At 36.0% G+C, this 27645-nt stretch overlaps 1 protein-coding gene across 2 annotated transcripts; it reads right to left on the bottom strand.

Annotated features, from left to right (window-relative positions):
- Nucleotides 1–802: 802 nt before the first annotated feature.
- LOC129876257 (DNA polymerase delta catalytic subunit) lies at nucleotides 803–22619 on the bottom strand. 2 transcript variants are annotated; one of them, XM_055951633.1, is made up of 30 exons: nucleotides 22296–22619; nucleotides 18763–18873; nucleotides 18013–18119; nucleotides 17744–17903; nucleotides 16136–16331; nucleotides 15906–16041; nucleotides 15685–15822; nucleotides 14880–14957; nucleotides 14136–14227; nucleotides 13102–13168; nucleotides 12921–12992; nucleotides 10153–10239; nucleotides 9555–9674; nucleotides 9344–9442; nucleotides 8916–9023; nucleotides 8665–8760; nucleotides 8516–8581; nucleotides 7052–7108; nucleotides 6799–6886; nucleotides 6609–6688; nucleotides 6373–6486; nucleotides 5659–5773; nucleotides 5269–5441; nucleotides 5082–5153; nucleotides 2968–3042; nucleotides 2792–2881; nucleotides 2556–2716; nucleotides 1748–1821; nucleotides 1496–1583; nucleotides 803–1387 (listed from the first exon to the last, which is right to left on the bottom strand). In XM_055951633.1, exons 1-30 carry the CDS (start codon nucleotides 22555–22557, stop codon nucleotides 1300–1302), a joined length of 3270 nt encoding a protein of 1089 aa, XP_055807608.1. In that variant the 5' UTR covers nucleotides 22558–22619; the 3' UTR covers nucleotides 803–1299. The 2 variants fall into 2 exon arrangements, with proteins under 2 accessions (XP_055807608.1, XP_055807609.1); XM_055951634.1 differs by lacking the exon at nucleotides 2792–2881.
- Between the last annotated feature and the right edge of the window lie 5026 nt (nucleotides 22620–27645).

The following is a 27645-nucleotide window of genomic DNA, read 5'->3' as shown; positions in this document are numbered from 1 at the left end:
TTATTTTTTTTACTATTTTCAATTTATAAACTGCTTAAAATAAGTTAATCCAAATAAACTCAATTATTTATTGAAGCTTATTTTAAGCACAAAATAAATTTAAATTGGCCAATCAAACATTCAAAAAAAGCTGAAAACAGCTTATAAGCCAATTCAAACGGCCTACTTATTTCAAAATTATCGTTAAGCTAACATTTTTTGATGACGGTGAAGAATATTTTCCCATAATATTTATTTCCGGACGTTCTCATTTTGTCAACATGATTGCATAAGTATTAAGAGGTTGTTTGATTGCTCATTAGGAATTCATGTATTAAAACTTGGTTTAATTAATACGTATCATATTTGGTAGCTTTTTAGTTGTTTCTTTTATAAATTAATCATACCAACTACCAAGTATGAAGTATTTGACTACCATTTTACAATCTCACCTGAATAAAACAAATATAAACTATGAGTCAATTTACTTTTATGCTAGAAATAATAGGAAATAAACCTACAGATATACGCTACTGCCAAGAATTTGTCTTGCATTACATGCTCTACTTTGCCAAGAATTTTAACATTTGACCAAGATTTTGTAATTAAAACTTTAAAAATTGAGTTTTTGAAACTTGAAGCATTTTATTTAGAAAAAAAATTGAAAATTATGAATGGAAGTCATCCCATTTATGGAGACTTCACTGGGTCTGAGTCAATTTTTGGGAACTTCAAAATATTTTTAAGACAAATTTTCAAAATCTAATCAAATTTCATGGCCAAATAGATATTTAAAGACATTATCAAAATCTGATCCAAAATATATGACCAAATGCTAGCTTAATTAGTCGTTGCATTCCACTGGTACAAGTAAAAGGGAACTCAACCTTACATTCCTCCAGACACGCCTGTACAGAGAACGATATCTTACATCTCAAATCTCGCCATAGTCATCTAATTCATGAACACCTCTAAATCAGCAAGAGTTTACACTAAACAGTTACTCCAATAGCTAGAAGCTACAAAAGTTCCTCCAAACCCCATCTAGCAAAACAATTTGAAATTTAAACTCACCGAGGCAGACAATTTTCGTGATATTAGAGGTTCTTGGATTTGAAAAGCCTCACGTTGCTACCTCATGAACAATCGCGGCATCTTCTCGAAGGCACTTGTGCTACCTCTTCATAGTACATAGTAGTCTCAGTAATTCAGTTCATTTCCAAACTTTCTGCTGCTTCCACGCCAGAGATAAGAGAATTATGATGCGTGGCAAAATGACAAGGTTGGACTTGCAGCAATGAAGACTTCCGGCATTGAAATTTAAAAGTTCCAACGATCTAATTGAGTTTTAGCTTCAGCCATGTCTTTCTGAGCCTTCTTCCTCCGATAAAAGATTGGGCAATCTCGACTGGTCAAAATCAGGATCATTTAGAATAATGAAGATGGAGAGAGGCAATGAGAGGAATACCTAGCAATAGCCACACATCTAACAGTAAAAGTAGAAAGCAACTTAAACCTAGTGCATAGGACATCCTGATGGAGAGAGCCTTGGCATTCTTGGCATTGTGTCCATAGCTTCCCAAAAAGATTCTCTAGTTCAGCCACTGCATTTAATACAGTTATAAACAGTTAGCAAGCAATGTTCAAGGAGTTCATAGCTCTCTGTCCTTCCCTAGAAACATCATCTGAATAGAAATGCCACATCCTCCCCTTCTTATGAAATTAAAACGGAGATTACAAAAGGGCATGAGATGAATTCCTAGCATACCATTAGCCACGGATCTGCAATAAAGTTCGGCCTCTCTTCCTTTGCAGTGATTGCAAATTGTTCGATCAGAGCCACTGGATGAAGGAGCAAAGAAGTTAATAAGCTGTTCTGTGACCTTTACTATAGCTTCTTCCAAGAAAGAAGCAAGCAATACATCAACTCAGCTCTCGTCGAATAGAGAGAGAGAGAGAGAGACACACACACACACACACACACGCCAACAGAGAGAGAGAGAAGCAAAATTGTAGAAATCTTGTGGGAGGCTTCACACTGCTATGATCTCCTAGGTCCACTTCACCTTAACCTTTTTTGCCCAAGAAATACAAAAAGGAGTAAATTGGGACAAATGATCATATTTCATAAACCAGGTTCACATTGATTTTGAGGCGAAGTAAACACCGGTAAAAGGCCAATCAACAACAATCCTTTATAGAAAATGCCATCATATCCATTTTGAAACATAATAACCGCTGCCAAACTCCAAGGTAGTCATTTGTGTCTCAACATTCCCACTTATTATTCATGTCAGTGACAAAGCATGAAATTCAACTATAGCTCCTACACTTGCTATCCTGGCTCTTCCAAGATGACTTACGATTTCAATAGGAACTTAAAATTAGCAACTGAATATACAGCTTGGAGAAGGTACATTATCAGGCAGTGCTCCTAGCAAAGGTTGGGAGTACAAATCCTATGTCAGTAACTCACAAGTCAGGGAGAATGTTGAGAGGAAGGAGTGATTCTCCTAAGAAATGAAACAGAATCTTATTTTGTAAAACTAATAGGGACAAGATAGACAACAGAGCACCTGAGTGGTATTTTGCATCCAATGCAAGTGAGCTGCTTCTTTGCAAATCTCATAATACCACTGTTTGAAGGGGTCGGAACTGAGATGGATCTTGTGTGATCTCCATGAAGAAGCTCTTTACTTGCATTCTTCAGTATTGGCTCAAAAATCCTCAGAAGTGGCTGATATAAAACACTTCCGTTAAAAGCAGTTAGAATGAGCATGTTAATTAAAAGGAAAAATCGAGCCATGCTGACCTTACTAATTTGATTTTCAAGATAGTATTGAGGATCTATAGGTATGTTGTTATCTAACACGTATATAGGGTCCTCTGACTTTTCATATGCCTGCTTGTCATAATATAACCATGATTTGACACAAGCACACAAAATGTGGAGATTATAATCACATACTAAATCAGTTGGACGATTACCTTGGCACCTTTTGCAGCTTTAATGATGACGTAAGGTACTCTATCACCAATACTAGGTGCTGTAGCAGCATCTCGCTGTCGATCAAAAGAAAGGGTTTCATCAATTTCATTTTTTATGGTGCACTAAAACCATAAGAATCTCAGAAATGTGGTTTCTGCAAGTTCCGCAATATTTAAATGGGCAACTCAATCTACCACTTGAATACACTGTTACAGGAGAGCAAGCAAAACATCGACACTATATAAAATATACCTTAAAATGAATGTCTTTTAGTCAACCTGTTCCTTTTTCGTTCTTTTGTTTTTGGGTTGAACAAAATATATTTTATAAAATCACATGAAACCATTACAGGAAAGAATGGACGAGAGGGAAAAGAAAAGCAAGCCAACCAAACAAAAGGATAGATATGAGCCTTGAAGTAACTTTGTATTCTGATCAACCTTGTGGAACTATATATTCTACTAAACCTGCTTCTCTTTTTCTTTTTTTCTTTTCGATAAAGAGTGAGGTCTGGTCCAGTTTGCACACTCTTTGACTAATTGCACCAGGTACCTGGTAACTCTGTCCAATAAGGCTTGGACAGAGGTAAGAATAGGGCTTTTGCCTCCACTGGGATTTGAACCTGATACCTCATGATTGTCAATCCACTTCATTGACCACTAGGCCACACCCTTGAGGGTGCACTTTTCTATTTCCTTCCGAGTACAATGAACCTTCTAATAGTCAGGAACTCCTCTCCTCATGAGTTATAAGGGTTGTAGTCCTCTTTATATGGTCTTGAAAATTCTCCCCTCGTGAGCTATAAGGTTGTGGTCTCCTTATATGGCCTTCAGAATCCTCCCCTCATGAGCTAACTTTTGGGATTGAGCTAACCGCAACGTTCATTTCTTCGCAATTATATTAATGAGAAACAATTGTGAAACCAGGCTTACAAGTCTGACTTGAATACTATGTAAAGGAGTCTGAACACCCAACTCAAAACCAGTGAAGGACAAGCACATGCTCTAACATAGCTCATAAGGTAACACAAGCAAATGGAGCTATTAATCTTCCAACACATTTTAAATAGTGTAGAAGAGCAAGTAGAATAAGCCAAAGTTTTTTTGCTACACGATAATATTACAATATTTATATATCTGATTTGTCTCCTAAAGTAGGATAACCTTTCTTCTTTTTTTGAGAAAGGTAACATTGTATAAACAGTAAAGCTCAGAGCCAAAAAGCTATGGAGCTGTGAACTTTACAAACAAAAGTATAGGAGTATCCTGTTCTTAAGAAAAAACTTACACATTGACAATTAACTCTACCAGATCCCTCCACCCCCAAAGTCTGTTTACACCAAAAATTAGGATAACCTTGTAGGCAGAGTTCATAAGAAAAAAAAGGTAGAAATATGCACAAGGTTAGGTTTGCACGAATTGCAGAAAGGCACAAAAGTTGAAAAACTAACTTTATTATTGATCATAGAAGTCTAAAGGATATAGAACTGCTGAGGCTGGAATTACCCGATTATGTTAGAGGTTGATGCTCACTAAATCACAAGGAAGACTAAGGAACAGAACTGAAATAACTTCTGAAACTCTTGGAGATATACATCAGAACTACTCCTTCCTCATGCCTAAGTGACCACTGACCAGTATAAGTCATATAACTAAGGCTGGAGAATTTGGTTAAATTACTCATGCACAGCATGATAGATACTAGATCAGTTGGCTGCTAGTATATATGGTTAACAACAAATTTGAGGAATACTGGAATCCTTGGCACAAAAACCAGCGCAGAACTACAGAAAAGTTGAGATACTGACAACAAGATAACTTACATATAGTGATATCTAGTCTAGCCTTATCTAGAGTAATTGAGTATTAAAACCATCAAAATTTTGGATGACAGCAGCCTCGCCATCAGAAATAAGGAACAAATTCAATACATAATGGGAACATAATTTAAATGGGAAACTTAACAACTTAAGTCGCACAAATTTCAAGCAGCAAATACTTGTCTGCAAGATGCCACACATCAATCTTCACAGAGGGACACAAGTAACTGAACCCTCTTGAAGGAATCCACTAATCTTTTTAAAATATATACAAACAAATTGAGTTTAACTAACCTTGCGCATTCGCTCTGCAAGTTCAACATGTGCTGCCTTTACTTCATAATCATCTCCAGTTTTCGTCAGACCCTATTAACCTTCAGAAGTTAGAAAATGCTAATCGCATAAACTAACAATTCCAAAATATTCAAACAAGTGCAAGAAGCAAACGCCCCAGGTTTGCCTGATTTAAGAGTATTCTTACCTTAGTAATAACCAAAAGAGACAGATCCATGCGGTTCAGAAGAAGATCTGAGATAGTATTCTTGACATATTGAACAGCACTAGGAATATCTCTGTCTACTAGTATTTTATAAAGACACTCGGTTACAAGGTTCTTGACTAAGAGACAATTATCCCTCCGAACAGTTTCAATCCCTGGTGAAAAATGGTAAAACCGTAACAATTTATCAACACAATATGCACCTAGGAAATGAATTAATTTGAATAAAGTAAGAATAATAATTAAATTTGAGGTAACGCATTTGATTTAATAATTTTTCAAGGATAATAACATGAAAAAAAAATAAAGGTTGGCATTGAAGGGTGAGAGAATATGCTGAAGATGAAAAGGCTAGACCTCGACAGAGCTCACCTTTAGCATCCATTTTGTCATGTTTGTCCGGATTTGTCCATAAAAGGCCAGCATATCTCTTCTTGCTAATCAGCAAATATGGGTAATAAATCTTCTCAAATTCTAGTCTTATTGGCTGAAAATCAAATATGCCACCACCAGCAGAAGGGGAAAATGAAAAAAAATGGTAGAAGAGATAAAAAAAATAATATCAGCACACTGCTGAGAACACATCTCAATATTTAAACATTTTAGGATTCTATTTATTAGCAAGGATCTCACAAGTTAACAAGTTTCCTCACTAGAATACCATAAACCATGATAAATTTACAAAATTGCATCAAGTTGAATAAGTATATCAATACTACTTATCAAGAAGAAGTTAGAACTGATCGAGCACAGAAAGTTTTCTAGTTTCTGATGCTTTTTCACTTCTTCCTCTTCATGATATATACCCTAATCACAAATATGATATATCCATGAAAGACCAAAACCACCTAGTGGGCATCATCAAATAGTAATAACTGACCAACTGATTAGAGCATATAAATACTCCATGGATAACTGTACTTGTGGCATGTAAGCAGGCTCAGACTTGTTTCAAGAGAAAATGATAGTCAAAGAAGAACAAGAAATTGCACTGAAGTTATCTATCTGAAAAAGTGTTCAGTTGCTACTGATTTTAAAAAAAAAGGTGTTTAGATACAATTAAATCTACTGAAGGTTAGGACGCACTTTGATAAATGTCCCGCTAATGTAATCAGCAGCTTCTCTGCCCAATTTCATAGCCTCTTCTACTGCAGGCACACCAAACTGCACCATCACGGAATCTGTATCTCCATATATAACCTGACATCACAAAATAATCACAATTAGAGGAACAATTTTTTGATAAAGTTAATAATCTAGTGATGACCCATAAGATATTGATTGGAATTCTATAACATGTATGATAACTTCAGATAATGTACCTCAGCATTGTGTTCATAGCCCCCAAGTACTGTAAACTTGTCTTCCACAAGCTTTTTTGTGTGCTCAATCATCTGTCGACCTAGGAAGAACAAGCATGTTCAGAAAACAAGTAGTTGAATTGGCTTTCTATACAACAAATTTTCAATAGTTCAGTGTCATGTAACAGAATTACAAGTAAAATTGCATTACCATAGCTAGTAACACTTGAAGATATTTCTAAACATGGTAATTGACCAACAGTAGCTCCAGTAAACCCATATACTGAATTTGCACTGATCTGAAAACCAGAAGACATCAGTATTTATTGACCTGACTAAATTCTTTATAGTCCTAATGTCATTGTAGTACCTATAACACAGAGAACCAAATTCATATATCTGCTAAGAAAAAGTGAAAGAACACAGTTACAAAGCTGGATGGTCACTAATAACACAAGAATTACCTTCAAAGCTAGCTGACGGCCATCTAAGACAGCTTTGACTCGAGGATCTATTGCTTCCTGAAACCCAAAATATACTGTCATAATTCAAATTTCAGAGGATAACTCAAATATTTATCTACTCACCATCTGTTAGATATGCAAAAGATAGCGAGTAGACTAATACTCGAGTAAAAATATCGGGCTTTTGATATGCGGTTCACTTCAAGATACTGTATTCTTTATAGTAATTTGATGCATCAAAAAAGCAAGAAACAAAATGCAGTTGACAGAAGCTGGATATGGAGCCATGGCGGTGGGAAATTGAGAATTCTCATGGATCAAACAACAATATAAAGAACCGAAGTTTAGAAAGATTGGTAAAATGGAACTTTTGTATGGTAGAATCAAGCTACACATCATATTGCATCAAATATTGACAAATATGACATAACATTAGGGGAACATTTTAGTTTAATAATTTAATGCATATGCACATCTATTCAAATGAAAGGCATAAGGATAAAAAGAATCTATATAGCATGAAATTGCATTGTGTCCCTCAAAAGCTCCTTGCAAGTAGTTATGGATCTTACAATCTTGCCATAACATATCAGGTTCAAGAGGACCCAGAGCCACTTTAAAGTTTTCATGACAATCAAACTTCTGTAGAAAATTTTTCACATTATTCATTTTAACGGTAAGAAATAAGAAGAAAAAAGACTAGGCATGCATTCTGCATTTTTCAATAGCATCTAATACTGGTGTTGTGGAAATAAGATGCTCAGTGCTAGGATGTGAATATGTGAAAATATACACCAAGTGCTTGGTTGCAGTAGTGTAACACTGACAAATGAAAACAGTAAGAATTCCTTTTATCACTTCCTTAAAAAGCAAATTTTTAGAGCCATTAAATCTAGTGAAAGGAGGCAGTATTGAGTGTACCTTCTCCTATATACAGACAAAAGGAAATCTCAAGTAAAAAGCTAAAAGTCCTACATCACAATCAACAATCAAGTATCCTGATTTAACAAAAAAAACAACAGATTTCGGATTCTCTATGCTTATTTATCTCTCTTATTTCTTGTCGCTTTCCCATAGAAGTAAAACATCTGAGATATATGCATATGCCGACTGCATATTACCTTAAATGTGGAGGATTGATGTCCTTGATTAAACCCAAAGCAAACTGGATCAGGAACCGCTCCCAATAAATCGAGAATGAAAATTCTTTCACACATTAGATGGAAAAAATTACAAAGACTGAACACCAACAACATACCCAGTATAATCCCACAAGTAGGGTTTGGGGAAGGTAAGATGCACGCAAACCTTACCCTAACCTATGTGGGGTGACCCTCGGTTCAAAAGGGAAGTTATTCAAAGAAGGGTTCTAAGAAAAAAAATAACAACAAAATATCAAGATACAAAGAAAAATGAAGCAACAGATAGTAGAAAAACGTAGACGAAGAAAAATTTAGTGAACACCTTTAAATCTGCTTTTGCTCTTTTACGAGCAGCCAATAGTTCTTCAAGAATTTCCGGAAGTATTCCCTAGAAAAAAAAACAATTAAATTATCATAATCGAAACAAGAACATAAATACTGGAATAAAACCAACCAACAGTTATATTTTACCTTCTGTAAAGTTGACTTGACAAACGTTTCACCAGAAGGGGTCTTGTTGACACACTCTGGAGGGAGGCTCAGTTTGCGAACCTCTTCAGGAGTTACCTAGACATGAGGGAAGAAAATCAAAACTTAGAATTGGAAGCAGGAACATGAAGATCTTAACGCTCAGCACTTAATTCTAAGGTTTCAGCAACATCAATTGAACACTCAGGGTAAAAAAGAAATATCATGGTCAAGACTCAAAAAAGAACACTTACCAGCGTGCAGTAACATAAATTATATGCCATCATGATTGATGGATATAGAGATGCAAAATCCAACGTTGCAATTGGCTTCTCATAGAAACCAGCCCGGGCTTCCAAAACCTGTGTCCAGATATTTTGACAGGAAAAAATACACGAGTCAAGACATACAGTTAGTACCTTTAACCTAAGAAATCAACATCAAAGGAAATAAAAGGTGTATGATATTAAGATTTGATATCCTCCAAACATCCATGTTCTTTTTTGATAATCGTGGTGTCCGGGGCCAACTCGACCACACCTCAACTAATCCTCCAAACATATGTTTAACAAGAGTAATATACCAAATATAAAGCTTGGCACAACAGGAGCTTGGCACATGCTAACTTTTCTTTACAAGGTAAAATATCCAGCTATATGATGAATGTTACTTATTTTCTTACCGTTGCACCCTCAAACGTTCCTTGTTCAGATCCAGCCTGTTTTGCATTTGGTATGACAAGATCCCTTTGCTTCGCCTTCCTTAAAAGTTGAGAAAGCACCTGAAGATAAGAGGAGATTTGAATAATTAAGATTAAAACCTTCATTAAGTGCAAACAAATGAGACCTTACTTAATTTTCCACTAGAGGAAATGAAGCAAGTTTAGGACTAACCTTAATGCTTTGCCCTCTTGAGAGAAGAAAAGATATAGGTACGCCAGTGACTCGAGCCATCTCCACATAATTATAAATGAACATTAATTTATCCAAAAGCCGTTGTGGGAGATAAGCATCCTGTAATGGAACTAAAGCATTCAGTTTTCTTGTTAAGTGAGACTGAATATTCACATCAGCAAATTAATTTCCATCCGAACTCATCTAGAATTCCAATCACTACATTTTATAAGCCATTGGCCAAAACTACCCATTGCTCATTATCTACATAAAACGATCATTACGTTCAACTATATTGGAAAAGGATGACAGAGGTGTATCACTGTTTGGCATAATCAAAATCAAACAATAGTTCTATCTTTATTGACCACTATATTTGGTTTCTTTACATGCAAATATCTTTTGAGTGGAGCAGAACTTAAAACTAAATATTCTTGGAGCAGAATTTTACGTATATCACCTATCTAAAGAAAATTGTATGCATGTCTAAATCCATAAAAAAATCTTAAAGGACTAAATGTTCTATGAAATAAGCAATACTCAGCACACAATTCAATTCAATTCAATAATATCCTTCAACAAGAACGGAACTATATACCTTTAGACAATATACAGCAAGTCGCCTCCTAGTTTCTGAGTTCCCATTTTGAAGATCTGATATAATTGAATGATGGACATCCTCTTTCTGCAGGCATAGCAGTAGTATTAGAAAATAAATACTTGCTCCAAACAAGACAAGTATATTCAATAGGAATAAAGATGGGGAAACAAGACAAATGAACAGATTATGGGCATAAAAGAACATAAAGGAAAACAAAGGTATAAAAGACCCTCCATCACAATTTTCAGATAGAACCGAATCCAATGATATGTTAATAATAAAGGTCAAACAACATGATTAAAATGTCTTCCTTTCTGCCCCACCGGATAAAGATCTGACATTAAACTTCACAAAAAAATTACAGAATAAGAATAATCGTGCACCATTGCAGAGAACTTATTAAAAGAATGCATTGGAGCTAGAAATGACCGACTATGTTGTATGGGACAGAGTGTTAGTCAGTCAAGAATTCTTATGTTCAGAAGATTAAAGTTGCGGAAATGAGGATATTGAGATGGATGTGTGGGCCCAAATGACCCCTTGAACGAGCAAGTCTCTCATGCGGAGTATAAGATTAGAAATGAAGATATCTGGGTCAAGGAGGGAGTGGCCTTGATGGTTCGGACATGTGAAGAGGAGATGCACAGATACCCCGATGCAGAGGTGTGAGAGGTTGGCTCTGAATTGTTTCAGAAAAGGTAATGGTAGACCGAAGAAGTATTAGGGAGAGATGATTAAACTGGACATAACACAACTTCAACTTACCAAGGACATCACCTTAAATAAGAGGCTATGGAGGACGCAAATTAGAGTAAAAGGTTAGTAGGTAGTTGCGTGTTGTCTCACTTATCATTGTATACTAGTAGTTGTAGCAGTACTCTTGTAGTTTCTTGTTCTTCGATTTCTATTACTATCTGTTATTGCTTGTACTTTGATTATAGTATTATTTTGTTGTCAATATTCTTCTTCTTTTTTTCCAAAATATTTTTTCATGCTATCTTTAGTATTTTGTTGTGGCTTCTTCACTTCAGTTATTTCATTTTCCCGGAGTGCTTTGTTATATTTTTTCTTGATCCAAGAGTATAGGAAACAACTTCTCTACCTCCCAAGATAGGAGTAAGGTATGTGTAACAATACCCTCCCAGACACCACTTGAGGGATTACAATGAGTATGTTGTTGTTCCACTGGAGCTAGAGGGTGCACGATGGGCAATAAATGAAAATGTAGACTTCTTAGATGCTATGTGCGCTTCCATGTTGCTTTTCATGGCCACTCTAAACAACAATTTGACTGAATAGGATCTCCTCATTGGATCTTTGATTCCTGGCTCACTTTTTTATTCCTAAAAGAGCTCTTCCATTTGTTTGTCTCCATATCAACACAAGACACAAATAGGGGCAAGTTCCCCAACTCCTTCTTGCTCACTGGAATCTTCTCTCTCCAACTGGTCATGCTTCCATTGCATCTAGGCAGCACCAAATAGACACTAAAGCAAATATGAAATACTTAAAATCTATTAAATTTAAGATGCTTTGTTCAAAGGTACTTGTGGTTGTTATGTGATAGCTGGTAGCCAGACCATGTTGAATTTACCCTTTTCCACATAAATATGTTCTGTGGTGACAGGAAAAAGATCAGATTTTAGTAAATGCACTTGCAGAAAGATAAATCACAACTTTTTACACATGTTTCTTGCACAAAATTGAGTGTTTCCTCTGTCCTTTTACTGAATTCAAGGTCGCAATCAGAGACTTTTTCTTTTCTAACTCATGTAGATCTAGGGGTGGCAATTGGGCGGGTTGGGTCAAGTTTGGGCGGGTCATAGTGGGTTAAGACAACAATTGGTCAAGACCCAACCCAACTCAAATTAGTTTGGGTCAAAACGGTTAGGTAATGGGTTATAACATGGGTCAAGACCCAACCCAACCCAATTTTTACTAAGCTTAATTATTTTATTTGTTCTTTTAAACTATTTTAGTACCTAATAAAATTATTTTTTTCTTTATTATGGCTATATATAACATATCAAGTTGGAAAAAAAAAGTTTTTTAAAAATATTTTAACAAGATGTCTCATGAACCAATTAAGGTTACATATCAACCCAATTTTTAATGGGTTGAAATGGGTTGGGTTAGGTTGAAATGGGTTGAGCTAATGAATGGGCCAGTCAATAGCCAACCCAAACTTAAACGGGTTGGGTTGGGTGGGTTGGGTTTGATTTTGCCACCCTTATGTAGATCAAACACGGCTGTAGCCATTAATTTCACAACTAACATGCCAAAATAAAAACAGAAAGATAATAAGTACACATGTAATCCTTCAAGCTAACCAACCTTGTACACAAGGAAACTACATAGCATTACCGCAAGGACTACTTATGTCATAATTAAATATACATGAGCAATGGCCCTAATGGAATCACTCAAACTTGGTTATCAACAAGTAGAGAGGTGGAATCAACGGAATCCCTCCAACTTTAATCAGAAGTCACTAGTTAGAGCACTAGAAATGAAGAAACTCCTGGTAGGTGGTGCTTCCACTAGAGTGGATCCTACACACAACTCCAACTAATTGGACCAGCGAGTTTAAGATACCGTATGCATAAAGCAAAAATAAAGAGCATTGAAGTGTTTGAACATAAACAAGAGCGCATATAGGGTCATCGCTCAAAATCATGTACAAATTAATTCGCAGAAGGCACATGGTTGTGGGCAGATGTAGGAGCATGCGACAAGAAACTAAAGATAGAAGAGCAAAATCAAACCTGCTCATTAAGAAAATGTGCTGAGACAGAATTTAGTGAGTAAGAACTCAGCTTATAATCCCTCTGCACAGCCTGAGAAACAAGAGAATAACAGATTTATTGACATTCAACTGTTTTCCTGAGTAAAGTTCTTTCAACAGCAATTAGAACAGCTTATCAATACAGCCATAATGAACAAAACCTGAAATAAATCAAATTGAACTCTCCCTTCTATTGTTATTTCTTTACTTTCCCTTGTCCCATGCTGTCTGCAACACAAAACGCATATATCAGTCCACAACTTCTCAAGTTTTTTTGATAAAGTCAGCTTCACTAAACGCAAAACTCAATTGCATGTATTTGTCCCCCTTAGGGATAAATTTTATTTTAGATTTTGACGATCACAAATAGGAGTGGCAAAATTAGCACATGAAAAGCATGATTTGCCCAAGTTGACCAACTCATTTATTAACTCAGCCCATCAAAAAAGTTAGTTGATAGCCCAAATTAACCCATGAGAAATTGTCAAAATATTTTCAAAAGGACATTTTCTATTTGATCCGTATATAAAGCTCTAGTAAAGGAAAAAATAGTTTTACTAGGTGATAAAAAACTATAAACGAACAAACAAGGATAAAACTTATTAAGAATTGGGTGGGTTGGTTATGACCCACTTTTTAGTTCATTTCAGCCCAAATAACTATTGGGCTGGAAATTTTATTAACTCAACTCATTTTGCCCCGTCCATTTGACAGCCCCAATCACAACAATTAAATGAAGAATAAATTGGTTTCAGCATAGCCTCGGGGAAATTTGCTTTTATGATCACAAGCAACTAGCTGAAGACTGATATTTGAGTTTCAGTAGTGTGAAATTTTGGGAAATGTTTGAATTAAGTGCTGCAAGTCCACCTTTGGAGATGAAAAATGCTCTAGGAGGAAAAATATGGGAGATCCCAATTACTCCATTTTACTAACCTATTACAAGTAGAAATATTAAAAAGGTTCTGATAAGCAGCAGCTAATTGGAGCACGTTTAAGGTTAGTATACAATGCCATATTTCAGAAATCACAGACAGGGACGGAATATAAATGCAAATTGAACAGGCCAATGGTTGGATACAAATATACTCAACAGACACCAAGTGAAAAAGAATGTCGTTTTGTACAGATAAAACAGAAACCTAAAGTGCTTCTAAACAAACAGAAGATAACAAACAAAAAGATATAATATGACCTTGAAGAAAAGGTTGCATCTTTTACACGAACCCTGCTGTTTCTGATGCGTCCAAGCACAGGAAATTCTGCCATCCCTAAGACTTCCGCTCTCTGATATGAAGATAAAATGTCTTAAGTAGTTCAACAATACACATGATAAAAAAAAAAACTTGACCTAGCCTTTCCCAATCTCTTTTGGGATGGGAAGAAACATTATTTTCCACTTCAGTTCAACCATGAGCTTCACAGCTAAACCACAATTTATTTTTATTTTTTAATAACTATGGTGCCTGAGCCAGCTTTCACGCACCTTGACTAATTACACGGGATACATGTCACCTCCCACCATCCACACCAAGTAACTCTGTCCACCAAGGCTAGAACAAATGGGAACAAATCACATAGTGTTTTTGTCTCGGCTAGGATTTGAACCTGAGACCTCAAAGTTCTTTTCCACGTCATTGACCACTGGGCTATACCCTTGGGTGTAGCTACACCCAAATTTAAGATATGAGCTCCGCATTATAGACCTTTTGTACTCCTCATCTCTTACTCCAATTAATAATTAAGAAAAGACACTTTTGGCTACTACATTAACTAAGCAACCATTAAGCTTGCCCAACAAATCTTAAATCACTTTAGCTCTCAGTTCATTGTTTTGGAGCCATTATTTAAACATGGAAGTTGGAACTACATAAGAAGCTTGCTACCCGGAATACAATACCTTTTACCAACCAAAAAAGGGAAAAAAGAAGATGATTACCCGGATGAGATATGGCAAATCAAAGTTGCAGATGTTATATCCAATTATTATATCAGGGTCCACTTCCCGGATAAGGTCCTGTAAATCAAAAGAAAACGTAAATTGGTCATTGGTATTACTAATATCAGAGACATCTTTTTCTTAGAAAAAATTGTTTTCTGGAATAGTTTAACGCAATCGTGCAAACTAATGTATGAGAGACTGAAATGGCATATCCAAACACCCTATGTTCATATTAACTATGTGAAGTCCCACCACTCCTTAGCACCAATCAACCAAGATTCATATGTCAAGTAAGGGAACTGTAAATAGCCCATGAAAGTTTAATTTGCATTTTTATTTCTAACTTCTTTTTCCATAATTTTTAACTTCTAACTTGTCCAAATTAAGTCTGTTCAGCCTGCTTCACTCTTCTGCATGTGCATTACAATCTGGAGCAGAAAACAATACGGGCAATGTGAAACTCTCATGCTAAAAGAAACCATTTAAAAAGGTAACTGTCATCACATGAAGCCATATTGCAAGAATCAATTGCTGCATACAAAAACTCTGCTCGCCTATCCCACAAACCCCCATCCCTCCCCCCCCCCCCCTCCAACCACCACCACCACCACACAAAAGAATAGAAAAAGGTGGAACAACAACATACCCAGTGAAATCCCACTAAGTGGGGTTTGGGGAGGGTATAGTGTACACAGACCTTACCACTACCTCGTGGAGATAGAGAGGTTGCTTCCGAAAGACCCTCGGCTAAAAGGTGGAAATTGTATCCAATTAAAATACAAATTGCATGCAGAAATATTACCCTCCAAGCCCGCAATACTTCTTTTTCTGTGTCAAAGGACATAACATCAACCCCAACTATAGGTGAGCATGACTTAAGGGTCATCACATTCCGAATTAATGGCTGATCCTGTCCCTGCAAGGTAACCAGATTGGCCACCTAGAATGAAGTTAAAATTTTGTCAGCAACAGGAAAGTACACGATATATATTTTCCAGATATGTAGAATAAACTGGGACTAACTTGAATAACAGGATCATGTGTAGGCTCAGGAAAGTGGCCTTTACGACCAGCACATTCAATATCGAAACTCAATATGCGAAATGGAGCCATCTTTGAAAATTCTCCTTCAGGAGAATGGCTGATCAAGTCAGAATAGCTAAAAGAAAATGTTAAGGAAGTTACGGATGATGATCCCTAATGGATAGAAAGAATGCACCCTTTGGTCATATATTCATCATGCATTAGGATACAGACAATCAAACTCTAATTGACAATAGGAGAGATTCCTCGCAGCTTTCTTGTATTTCCCAACCGGAACTTCAATCCAGTTGCCACCAACAATATTGCAATCAATCATGAAGCGAAGAGCAAAAAGAACATTACTTTCATAGGTCAGAAAGGTCTTCATACCAAGCCCGTCAATTTGAATACCTCTATCGAGAATACCTGCCACATTTTACATTTCAATCAAGCGGAAAAGGCAGGAAAAAGGATAGGTAATAGAATCAATTCTACAAAATCAATCAGAAGTTGAACATTTTATCGCAATTCTGGTGCATCCAATTATGTTTTAGAACATAACCCAAATTCTATCGAGCATATTCTTCTCCATATTTCAGCTAGTGCACTTAAGTGAGAAGATTAAGGAGAAATTTCACAAGAAGCATAGATGCAAGTATATTATTTTAAACTATGGCTCAATGAGAAGTAATACACTAAGTTATCATGGCAAGAGCAGGCAAGACTGGCGAGCAAAATGCCATATTAAATATACCACAAGCCCACACAGCTTCTCAATTGAGAAACTTTTTTAAACACTTTTGGGATAAAATGGGTAATGCCAAGGACAGTCTAAGAACTCATTAGAGCTGGACTGGATATAAAATGAGAAATGAACAGAGGGCGTTGGAGAACCTTTCAGCTGTGTTGGGTGGTTTGGAAGGAAACGAACCAGCACTTCAAGATCTAAACTGCAGCTGTTTGCAGTTTGAAACATGAATGACTTAGCCTGTTAATTTCTGTTGTAATCTTTTTCTTTTTTTGTTGATGAAATAAGAAAGATATCATTAACAAAAAGCATCAAGAAGCTGCAAGCATTACAAAGAGATTATCAGCTCCCAGGAAGGCAAAACAAAGCTATCACAACTATCAACATAGATCTATGGAGCTGATAAATTCTAGGAAGGATTCAACAGTAATTACAGAGGAGTGATTGACCCAACTAAGAAGACTAGTCAAACATCTAGCCTTCAGAGAAGAAATGGGAGTTGGGATGCCATCAAAAAACCTTTTTTTCCTCTCTGTCCAATCCATAAGCACCACAAAATACAAGCAGGAACCAAAGACCAGATCTTTTTGATGGACTTACCAACTTTCCAGGTTCTGTAGTAATAGGATGCAATGATAGAGTTTACTAGTTTGATACAAAATTGATCATATTTTGCAACTGGGGAGAATATCCTATTGTACTTTCCAGCACTGTCTTTTTTTTTTTTTTGGATGAAGTAAGGCATTTCAGTAGAAAGCATCAAGCAGAAGCAGAATTACAGAACAGACAAAAGGGCTCACAGAGAGCAAAAGCAAAAGTTGTTAACTCCCTTACAATCTTCAAACTAGTACTAGAGAGCTAACAAAGTCAAGAAATTGTTCAGTGCTAAATACAGCGGTTCAATTTACCCAACTGAACAACATAAGTAAACATCTACTTTCCAGCACTGTCTTAGCTCTTGATATTTCTATCAATAAAACTTTTACTACGTGTGCGCGTGTGCCACAAGCACAAAAGAGAAGACTAAATCAGAAAAGCACCTTTATCAGAAAGATACAGAATAAGTGAATAAGTGAAACAGAAAACATACCGCGGCAACTGGCAACCATTGTTGGCAATGCCACTACAATCTTGAGAAAAGACTGAGAAGCCTGCTGCTGGTAATACATGATGCTTCTTTTCTGAACTACTTCGATGCGACGGACAAACTTAGGGGCATTGCTGTTCCTATTCGACTCTCTCATCCTACCCTACACCAACCAACAAGAATAATAAGCAACTGCAGCATGGACCATTAAAAACCAAACTGGTGAAGAATTCAATCATAGCACGCTTATGCAAACAAGCAGGTCAACATACCTCAAGAATTTGGTGAAAACGGGAGATATCGTCAGGGCCCATTCCAGGAGGGCAGCTGATATAGAAGTATGGTTCAAATCCATGTACATGACAACAGACGCTATTTCCTGACCAGGACATAAACAGACATTTCTTAGTAAGTGGAAGACAAGCTACGTCAACCTCAATAAATACATTAATGATGGATTCCAAGCTATTGTGTTCCTTCTGAACTCACTCCTCACCCTACCAAGTACCATCTCCACTTAAGCTTTTCATGTTCATTTCTTATATCTAGTGTAATATGATAGCATAGAAATACTAAAAAAGAAGCTATAATTTCCTTCTATAAAGAAAATGGCACAAAAACCTCTTTAAACAAATAGAAACAGAAAAACAAAAGAAAACTACTACAACTAGAGAATCCACTAAGATGCAACTTTAACTCATATTTGTACCAATATATTATACACAGTCAAGACTCGAGAAAATCTATGTTCCAATTATGCTTGGTATCAGCTTGCCTCACAAGCTTGCAGCCCTCAGAAGGCTCTAATTGTTTTTAATTTTTTTAAAAAAAAAAAAACTAATTCACAGATTAAAAAACAACTACTCCCATTTCATGACGTGCATTTATACCTCTAGGAGACTATTATAGTACTTGAAATGCCAGAATCATATCTTCTTTTCCAGATCAATAGCACCATAACTACGACACAACAATGAGAATTGCAAATGCATATGGCAAGAATGAATTAAACATTGACAAACCTTCCTTCGTGACCCCGAAGATTCTTAAAATGGCAGCCAGACCAGAAGAATTAGGCAGCAATTCTTTATGGCTCTCTGCAATAATGTAGTCAATTTCCAGCTGCTGAAACGCTGAGAAAGGACCACCAAATTTCAATAGAACTTTCAGAATGCGATTATGATAGTTAGAACTTATTGAAATAACTGATCTATTTTGAAACATTTTTGTTTTACCTAACAATCCAACTTCTTATTTTTCATTGAATTATTATACAGATCCACATGTACATCTTTGCCCTCAACTCAATATACAAACCTTTTTTTTGGATAAGTCAAAAGTCTTCATTAATAAACACCCAAGTAGGGATTGAAAGATAAGTACGGGACGTGCATGTGACCTCTCCTTGAGTCATACATTGTCCTCCACCAAGTGTGACAATATACAAACTTGCTTAATAAGATTCCATTTGAGCTCAGGAAATAAAAAAATTGTTGATCATACCAAGAACACGGGAAGACTTCAAAACTTTTGTTTTCTTTTGGATTGGTAAAGAGAAGGCTTCAAAATTTTGGGAGCATCAACAGGTTTCTATTTTTGGTTTATAGTTATTTATGGCGTCAGACTAATGTCAATATGTATCTCACGTTCAAAAGATGAAAGTTGTTGAAATGAGAATGTTGAGATGGATGTGTGGGCATACCAAGAGTGAAAGAATTAGAAATGAGGCTATTCGGGACAAGGTAGGAGTGGCCTCGATGGAAGACAAGATGTGGAAAATGCGACTGAGATGGTTTGGGCATGTGAAGAGAAGAGACACAGATGCCCCAGTGCGGAGGTGTGAGAGGTTAGCCATGGATGTTTTCAGAAGAAGTAGGGGTAGGCCGAAGAAATATTGGGGAGAGGTGATTAGACAGGACATGGCGCAGTTACAACTTACCGAGGACATGACTTTAGATAGGAGGGTCTGGAGGACCCACATTAGAGTAGAAGGCTAGTTCATAGTCTCGTTATTCTTTCTTATTAGTAGGCGTATTAGTGCACTATAATTTCCCGTGGTCTGATATCTATTATCATTTATTACTTTCATTACTTTCTGTACTTTGATTGTTCTATCTTGCTTTTCCATATCGCTTTGAACTCCTTATTCTTATCTGACTTCTTTCTTATCTGATTTTACTGAGCCGAGAGTCTTTCGGAAACAGTCGTCCTACCTTGGTAAGAGTCAGGTCTGCGTACACTTTACCCTCTCCAGACCCCACGTTGTGGAATTTCACTGGATCATTTTTGTTGTTGTTTTCCATGTTATATTGGTCAAAAATTATGGAAAATATTTTCCCGAGAAAAACAAATTCCTTAAAAATGAAGAAAACGAATTTCGTAGTGGACGTAAGAAAACAAGTTCCACAAGTAAGAAACCCACATATTTTCTTGGAAAACAATTTTCAAAAAACATTTTCCTTACCGAACATACACTTAGACTAGCTTATAGCTTAACTATTTTAAAAAATCAAAAGTATATAAAAGGGACTAAATCTCAACTGCAAAAACTCTGAGTTAAAGAGCATAACCCAGATGTAGCTTTTAGACAGGTGTAGGCTCACTCATTTATTTTTAAGTCAAACTATATACAATGTAAAGAGATAGGGACTTACATTTGGTGGTGTTGAAAAAGCATACGACGAAGTACTAAGCGACGTTCTATGAAGATGTTTGGAGGTGAGAGGTGTCCATGTAGCTTACATTAGAGTGATTAAGAACATATACGGTGGAACCAAAACTCAGGTAAGGACAGTGGGAGGGAACTCAAAGCACTTTCCGGTCATGAAGGGTTTACACCAGGGATACGCTCTTAGCCCAGTTCTATTTGTCTTGGCAATGGACGCACTGACGTGTCACATTCAAGTGGAGGTGCCATGGTGCATGTTATTTACAAATGACATAGTATTGATTGACTAAAATGCAAAGCAGCGTTAACATGAAGCTAGAAGTTTGAAGCCAGACCTTGGAGTCTAAAGATTTTAAGTTGAGCAGGACCTAAGATGGAATACTTGGATTCAGTGACGGGATTAATGAAGTAGACGAGGACGTAAGGCTTGATACTGAAGTCATCCCTAAGAGAGGGAGTTTCAAGTACTTGGGGTCAGTAATCCAAGGCAATGGGGAGATTAACGATGTCACACATTGTATCAAAGTGGGATGGATGAAGTGGAGGCTCGCATTTAGTGATTTGTGTGATAAGCATGTGTCGTTAAGACTGAAAGATAAGTTTTGCAGAGTGATGGTTACACAACTATGTTGTTTGGGCAGAGTGCTAGCCAATTAAGAAAGTTCATGTCAATAAGATGAAAGTAGCAGATATGAGGATGCTGAGATGAATGTATAGGTACACCATGAGAGATAATATTAGTAATAAAAGGATTCAGGACAACATGAGTGTGGCCCCACCATGATAAGATGTAGAAAGGGAGGTTGAGATAGTTCAGACATATACAGAGGAAAAACATAGATGCCTCGGTAAGGAGGTGTAAGAGGTTGGTTATGGTGGTATGAGGAGAGGGAGAGGTAGGACTAAGAAATCTTGAGGAGAGGTGATTAGACAGGACATTTGCAACTTCAACTTACCAAAGACAAGACTCTTGATAAGAGGGTGTGGAGGTTGAGTATCAAGATAGAGGGATAGTAGGTTGCCCAGAAATTTTCTTTTTCATCCAGGAGTATTAGCTTCATTCTGACATTTGTTTTATCTTAAATCTCTAGTATTTCCTGTATGTTTCTTCCATTATGTTTATTTTATTATCTTGTTGTTATTACTACTTACTTTTCATCTCTTCTTGAGTAAAGCATTTATCGAAACAGTCTCCCTACCCTTACAAGGTTGGGATAAGGTCTGTGTAGACTCTACCCTCTCCATACCCCACCTTGCGAGACTATATTGGGTATGTTGTTGTCGTTATATATACTGAAGTTCTTAAAATAAGAATTATAATTACATTAAATGCATGATCTAACATCAAATTAAGCGTCTATTTGGCTTAACTTATTTTAAGCAGCTTATAAGCTAAAAACAACTTATAAGCTAAAAAAAAATAAGTTGGGTTAGCTGCTTTAAATAAGCTAAGCCAAAAAGACCCAATTATTTTTTTGGGCTTATTTTAAGCATAAAATGGCTTTAAGTTGACCAGCAAAACACTCAAAAAAACTGAAAACAACTTATAAGCAACTTATAAGTCAATCCAAACGCGCTCTAAATCAAACAAAAATCTGCACACATTGCTGAAAAGAGCAGTCGGGGCAGTGCTACTCCGCACCAGCTGACTTGAAATCCTTTGTAAGAAAAGCTTAAGACCAAAGAAATAACTTCAGAAACCCTAAACATTCAGCATCATAATTGAGACAGCCTCATCCAAATTCACCAAATAAGTCAAAAATCAGGGGAAACACGAAAAAAGAGCTTCCAGAACAGAAATAGACTATACATTAACCAAAAGAAACAAAAAAAACGGCATGAATTCGAAAATTAAGAAAAAATGTTTCTCAATTACAATCTTCTTACATATGCTTTGTGTCTGAGCGATGTAAGCTTGAGAGAGGGGAGGACGTTTCCACTTCTGAAGCCTCTCGTTTATGGCATTGCTCTCTTCGAGTTCACGAAGGACCTGTGAATCTTCCTCATACTGAAGCAATGTCTCTTCGAGAAAAACATCTTCGTCTAGGTCCTCTTCTTCCATAGCGGCGTGATGTTTCTGCTGCTGCTGAGGTGACGGCTTTGGCGTTGCCGCCGCCGCCGATCGCTTCCTAGAGTTGCCGGTGTTCATGGTGGTTCCCGTAGTTGGGGGGAGAAGAGGGTTTAGGGAGTTTTAGCTGTGTGCAAATTCCCGCCAGTTATGTAAACAGAGGAAAAGAAGTGGAATTGTACTTTTGGTACCTAGCGTTTCATATGAATATCAATGTGGTCCCTGAAGATACTATAACAATCTAAATGGAAATATTTAATCTGGAATTAATTTGATTTAGTCCTCAGAATTTGGGGGAATTTTAATCGTCCATTTAATGATGTTTATTTTTAAAAAAAGGACTTCATTCAACGATTAGAAGAAGTTTAGTAGGTTAGTAGGCAGCAGTGTGTTTTATTGTTATTTGTTCATATTGGTAGTTATAGTATTGCTTTTGTAGTTTTTTGTCTTTCAATTTATGTTACTATTTGTTATTTTTGTACCTCGACTATCATATTATTTGGTTTGTTATAAAGTAAAGATTAAATACTAAAATCGAATTAGTATCACAAGAGAAAAACAAGAAAAAGGAGAAATAATAGAGAGAGAAATTAGAAAGGACACTTTGTATTCCTTAGTTTTGTGTGTTTATTCCATTTAAATTAAAATGCCTTTTATAGGCATGAAAAAAATATAATGAACATTCATAAAATTGTTCACAACACTCCCCTGTGATGCCCATGTAAAATAAAAGTTCTAGTGAAAGAACAAGTATATATGGTTATTCTAATACGCATTGATTGTTGCCTCATTGAAAACCTTACCAAAAAAAATCAGTGGGACAAAACTTCGTATGGGAATAAGAGTACAACGCGTATTAATCCCCCCGATAAGAACATCAATTCAGAGACTTGAATCTTCACATTTCAAGCTTGTGCAAAATCTTCTTAAAGGTTACAGTTGGTAGAGACTTGGTGAATAATCTGTCACATTTTCACTCGAACGAATCTGTTGCACGTTGATATCACCATTTTTCTGGAGTTCATGTGCGTAGAAAGTTTTGGCAAAATGTGTTTCGTTCTATCTCCTCTTATTAATCCTCATTTTAGTTGTGCTATGCATGCTGCATTATCTTCATATATAATTGTGGCGGCCTAACCCATCGGTGGCCCCTCAAAGTTGGCATCAACTTTCACTTAGATACCTCAACTAAGCTTTGTTCATTTTAGACACCTCAAGTAAGGTTCTGGTGTGTCATTTTGACATTTTTTTTTACAATCACCCAAATATCTAAAGTGTGTGTAATACACTTGACGCTGATGTGTAAAAGTGACCAATTAAATGAAGAAACATGATAGATATATCAAAAATAATTTTAAAATAATGACTTTTGATTAGAAAAAAAGTGGTCATTAACTTCATTTAATTGATCACTTTGACACATCAGCGACAAGTGTATTACACACACTTTAGATATTTGGGTGATTGTAAAAAAAGTGTCAAAATGACACATCAAAATCTTACTTGAGATGTCTAAAATGAGCAAATCTTAGTTGAAGTGTCTAAGTGAAAGTTGGTGACAACTTTGAGGGGCCACCGATGGGTTCCGCCTAATTGTGGCTACTTTGTCACATTTCAAACCGCATTTTTCTCGAATGAGATGTATCATGGACCTCGACCACATACATTCTCGGCTTGCTTCATGAATAGCTATTATTTCAACATGATTTGATAAAGTAGCTACGATAGACTGCTTTGTAGATCTCCAAGATATGAAAGCACCCCCACATATGAAGACGTAGCCTATTTGAGATCGAGTTTTGTGTGGATCAGATAGATATCCTGCATCAGCATAACCAACAAGATTATGACTGCAATTGTTAGAATAAAATAAGCCCATATCTTTAGTCCCTTTCATATACCGCAATTTGTGTTTGATCCCATTCCAATGCATCCTAGTAGGAGCAAAATTATATCTTGCTAACAAATTAATCGAAAAGGATATATCGGGCCTTATAGTGTTAGCAAGATACATTAATGCACCAATTGTACTAAGATATGGTACTTCAGGACCAACAATTTTCTCATTCTTTTCTTGAGGTCGGAATGGATCCTTATTCACATCAAGTGATTAAACAACCATCAGAGTGCTTAATGGATGTGCTTCATCCATATAAAATCTTTTCAACACTTTTTCTATGTAAACAGATTGATGGACAAAAATATTATTTGTCAAATGCTCAATTTGCAAACCAAGACATAATTTTGTCCTTTCAAGATCTTTCATTTCAAATTCATTATTTGAATAATCAATTGCCTTTTGAAGCTCTATTAGAGTTTCAATGAGATTTATGTCATCAACATAAACAACAAGTATAAAAACTCCAATGTTGTTTTCTTAATAAAAACACATAGGCAAATTGCATCATTTATATAACCTTTCTTAGATAAATACTCACTAAGACGGTTATACCGCATACGTTCAGATTGCTTTAAACCATACAATGATCTTTGCAATCTAATTGAATACATTCCCCGAGACTTTGAACTATATGCTTTAGGCATCTTAAATCTTCGAATTTTTTCATGTATATCTCATTTTCAAGTGATCTGTAAAGATATGTTGTAGCCATATCCATCAGATGCATATCAAGTCCTTTGTGGACCGTGAAACTAATGAGATAACGCAATATTATTGCATCTATAACAAGTGAGTATGTCTCGTCATAATCTACACCAGGCCTTTGTGAAAATATTTGTGCAACAAGACGTGCTTTGTATCTTTGTATTTCATTTTTTTCATTTATTTTTCGTACAAAGACCTATTTATAACCTACAGGTTTAACACCATTAGGTGATTGAATTATAGGTCCAAAAACTTTATGCTTGACAAGTGAATTCAACTCTGATTAAATTATTTTTTGCCATTTTGGCTAATCATTTCTCTGTCAACATTCTACAACAGATTGAGGTTCAAGATCCTCACTATCTTGCATGATATTTGTCGCAACATTGTATAAAAAAATATAATCGACTACTATTTCTGATCGATTCAGATTTACTTCAGTATATCTTGAATTTATGGATAGTTCCTTATTTCTTTGAGTCTCAAGCTCATTGATCCCTTCAAAGATATCAGAATTACTCGCATCTTGAATTTCCATATGAAATTCTTTCATAGTGTCATCTTGATTATTTTTTATTTTTTTTAGGATTTTGATCCTTAGAACCTAATGGTCTACCACGCTTCAGACGTGCTTTTGACTCATTCGCTATGACACTAGTAGATGGTCCTACAGGAACATCAATCCGAATTGGGACATTCTCTGCAGGAATATGTGATTTAGTATCCTTTCAAATCTATAAATGTGTCTCGCATTTGTCTTGCAATTTTTTGCAAGTGAATAATCCTTTGCACTTTTTTCTCACAAATAGAAGTACGTGGATCAAGATGAGACAATGATGGATTTTTTCCACAAAATTTTCTTTTTTGCTTTCATTGTTTTCTCCCCCTAATTTTGGGAAAAGTTTCACATCAAATCGACAATCTGTATATCGAACAGTAAACATATCTCCATTTAATGGTTTAAGGTAGCGAACAATGGAGGGCGATTCAAACCCAACATATATTCCTAGCCTTCTTTGGGGCCCCATTTTAATGCTATGTGGTGGTGCTACAGGCACATATACAACGCAATCAAAAATTCTTAAATGGGATTTATTAGGTTCTTGATCCAAAATCAATTGCAATGGAAAAAACTTATGTTAATTAGTTGGCCTGAGACGAATAAGTGTTGCATCATGCAAAATTGCATGACCCTACACAGAAGTGGGTAAATTAGTTTTCATAAGCAATGCTATTGCTATCAACTGCAGTCGTTTAATTAATGACTTAGCAAGACCACTTTGAGTGTGAATATGAGTTACATGATGTTGTATTCTTATCCCAATCGGTAAGCAATAATCATTAAATGCTTGAGATGAAAACTCTGCAGAGTTATCAAGGTGAATTATTCTAATTCGATTATCGAGAAAATGTGCCCGTAATCGTATAATTTGTGCCAACAATTTTGTAAATGCCAAGTTACGAGATGACAACAGGCACACATGAGACCATCTAGAAGAAGCATCTATTAGGACCATAAAGTATCTAAACGACCCACTAGGTGGGTGAATAGGTCCACAAATATCCCCATATATACGTTCCAAGAACGCAGGGGACTCAATCCCAACTTTTGTTGGTGATGGTCTCACAATTAACTTGTCTTGATAACAAGCAGTACAAGAAAATTCACCATTTGAAAGAATCTTCAAGTTCTTTAATGGGTGCACATTTGAATTTTCTATAATTTGTCTCATCATTATAGATCTAGGTTGTCCCAAACGATCGTGCCAAAGTTCAAAAGTATTGAAATTAGTAAACTTCTGATTTACTGTAGAATGTGCCGCAACTGCACTAATCTTTGCCCCCTACAATCCAGAAAATAAGGTCGGGAACTCTTCTATAACACACGTTTGCCTTGAGACATTTTTTGTTATACCAAGATATTCAAGATCAATTTCATCAACTGTCTTGATACGACAACCATTTTCACGGATATCCTTAAAACTCAACAGATTTCTTCGAGACTGAGGAGAAAATATAACATTATTTATTATGAGTTTAGTTCCTTGGGGCAAAATTATAATGGCTCAATCAAATAAGCACTATCAGAAATCGTAGTAACATTTATACTGTCCATATTTAAATGAGAAAAATATTTCTCATTTTTGAATATCGTATGCGTTGTACCAGAATCAATCAAGCAAATGTCTTCATAATTGCTTTGAAAATTATCCATATCTTAGCCTTTAAATTTGGCCTTCAAACTTTGAGTCGGTAGAGTCTCGTGTTGATAACGTGTTATAAAATAAAAATTAAATACTAAAATCGAATTAGTATCACAAGAGAAAACCAAGAAAGAGGAGAAATAGTAGAGAGAGAAATTAGAGAGAAAACTTTGTATTCCTTAGTTTTGTGTTTATTCCATCTAAATTACAATGCATTTTATAGGCATGAAAAGGATATAATGGACATTCACAAAATTGTTTACAACATGGTTGTAATTATTGCCTTGTTTTGTTACTATGAGCCCGTTTGAATGGGCTTAAAAAAAGTAACTTTTATGTATGAAGTGCTTTTAGAACTTT

Source organism: Solanum dulcamara, chromosome 12 (genome assembly GCF_947179165.1).
Source record: "Solanum dulcamara chromosome 12, daSolDulc1.2, whole genome shotgun sequence".
Classification (NCBI taxonomy): domain Eukaryota; kingdom Viridiplantae; phylum Streptophyta; class Magnoliopsida; order Solanales; family Solanaceae; genus Solanum; species Solanum dulcamara.
This window is presented reverse-complemented; position numbering and strand designations above follow the sequence as displayed.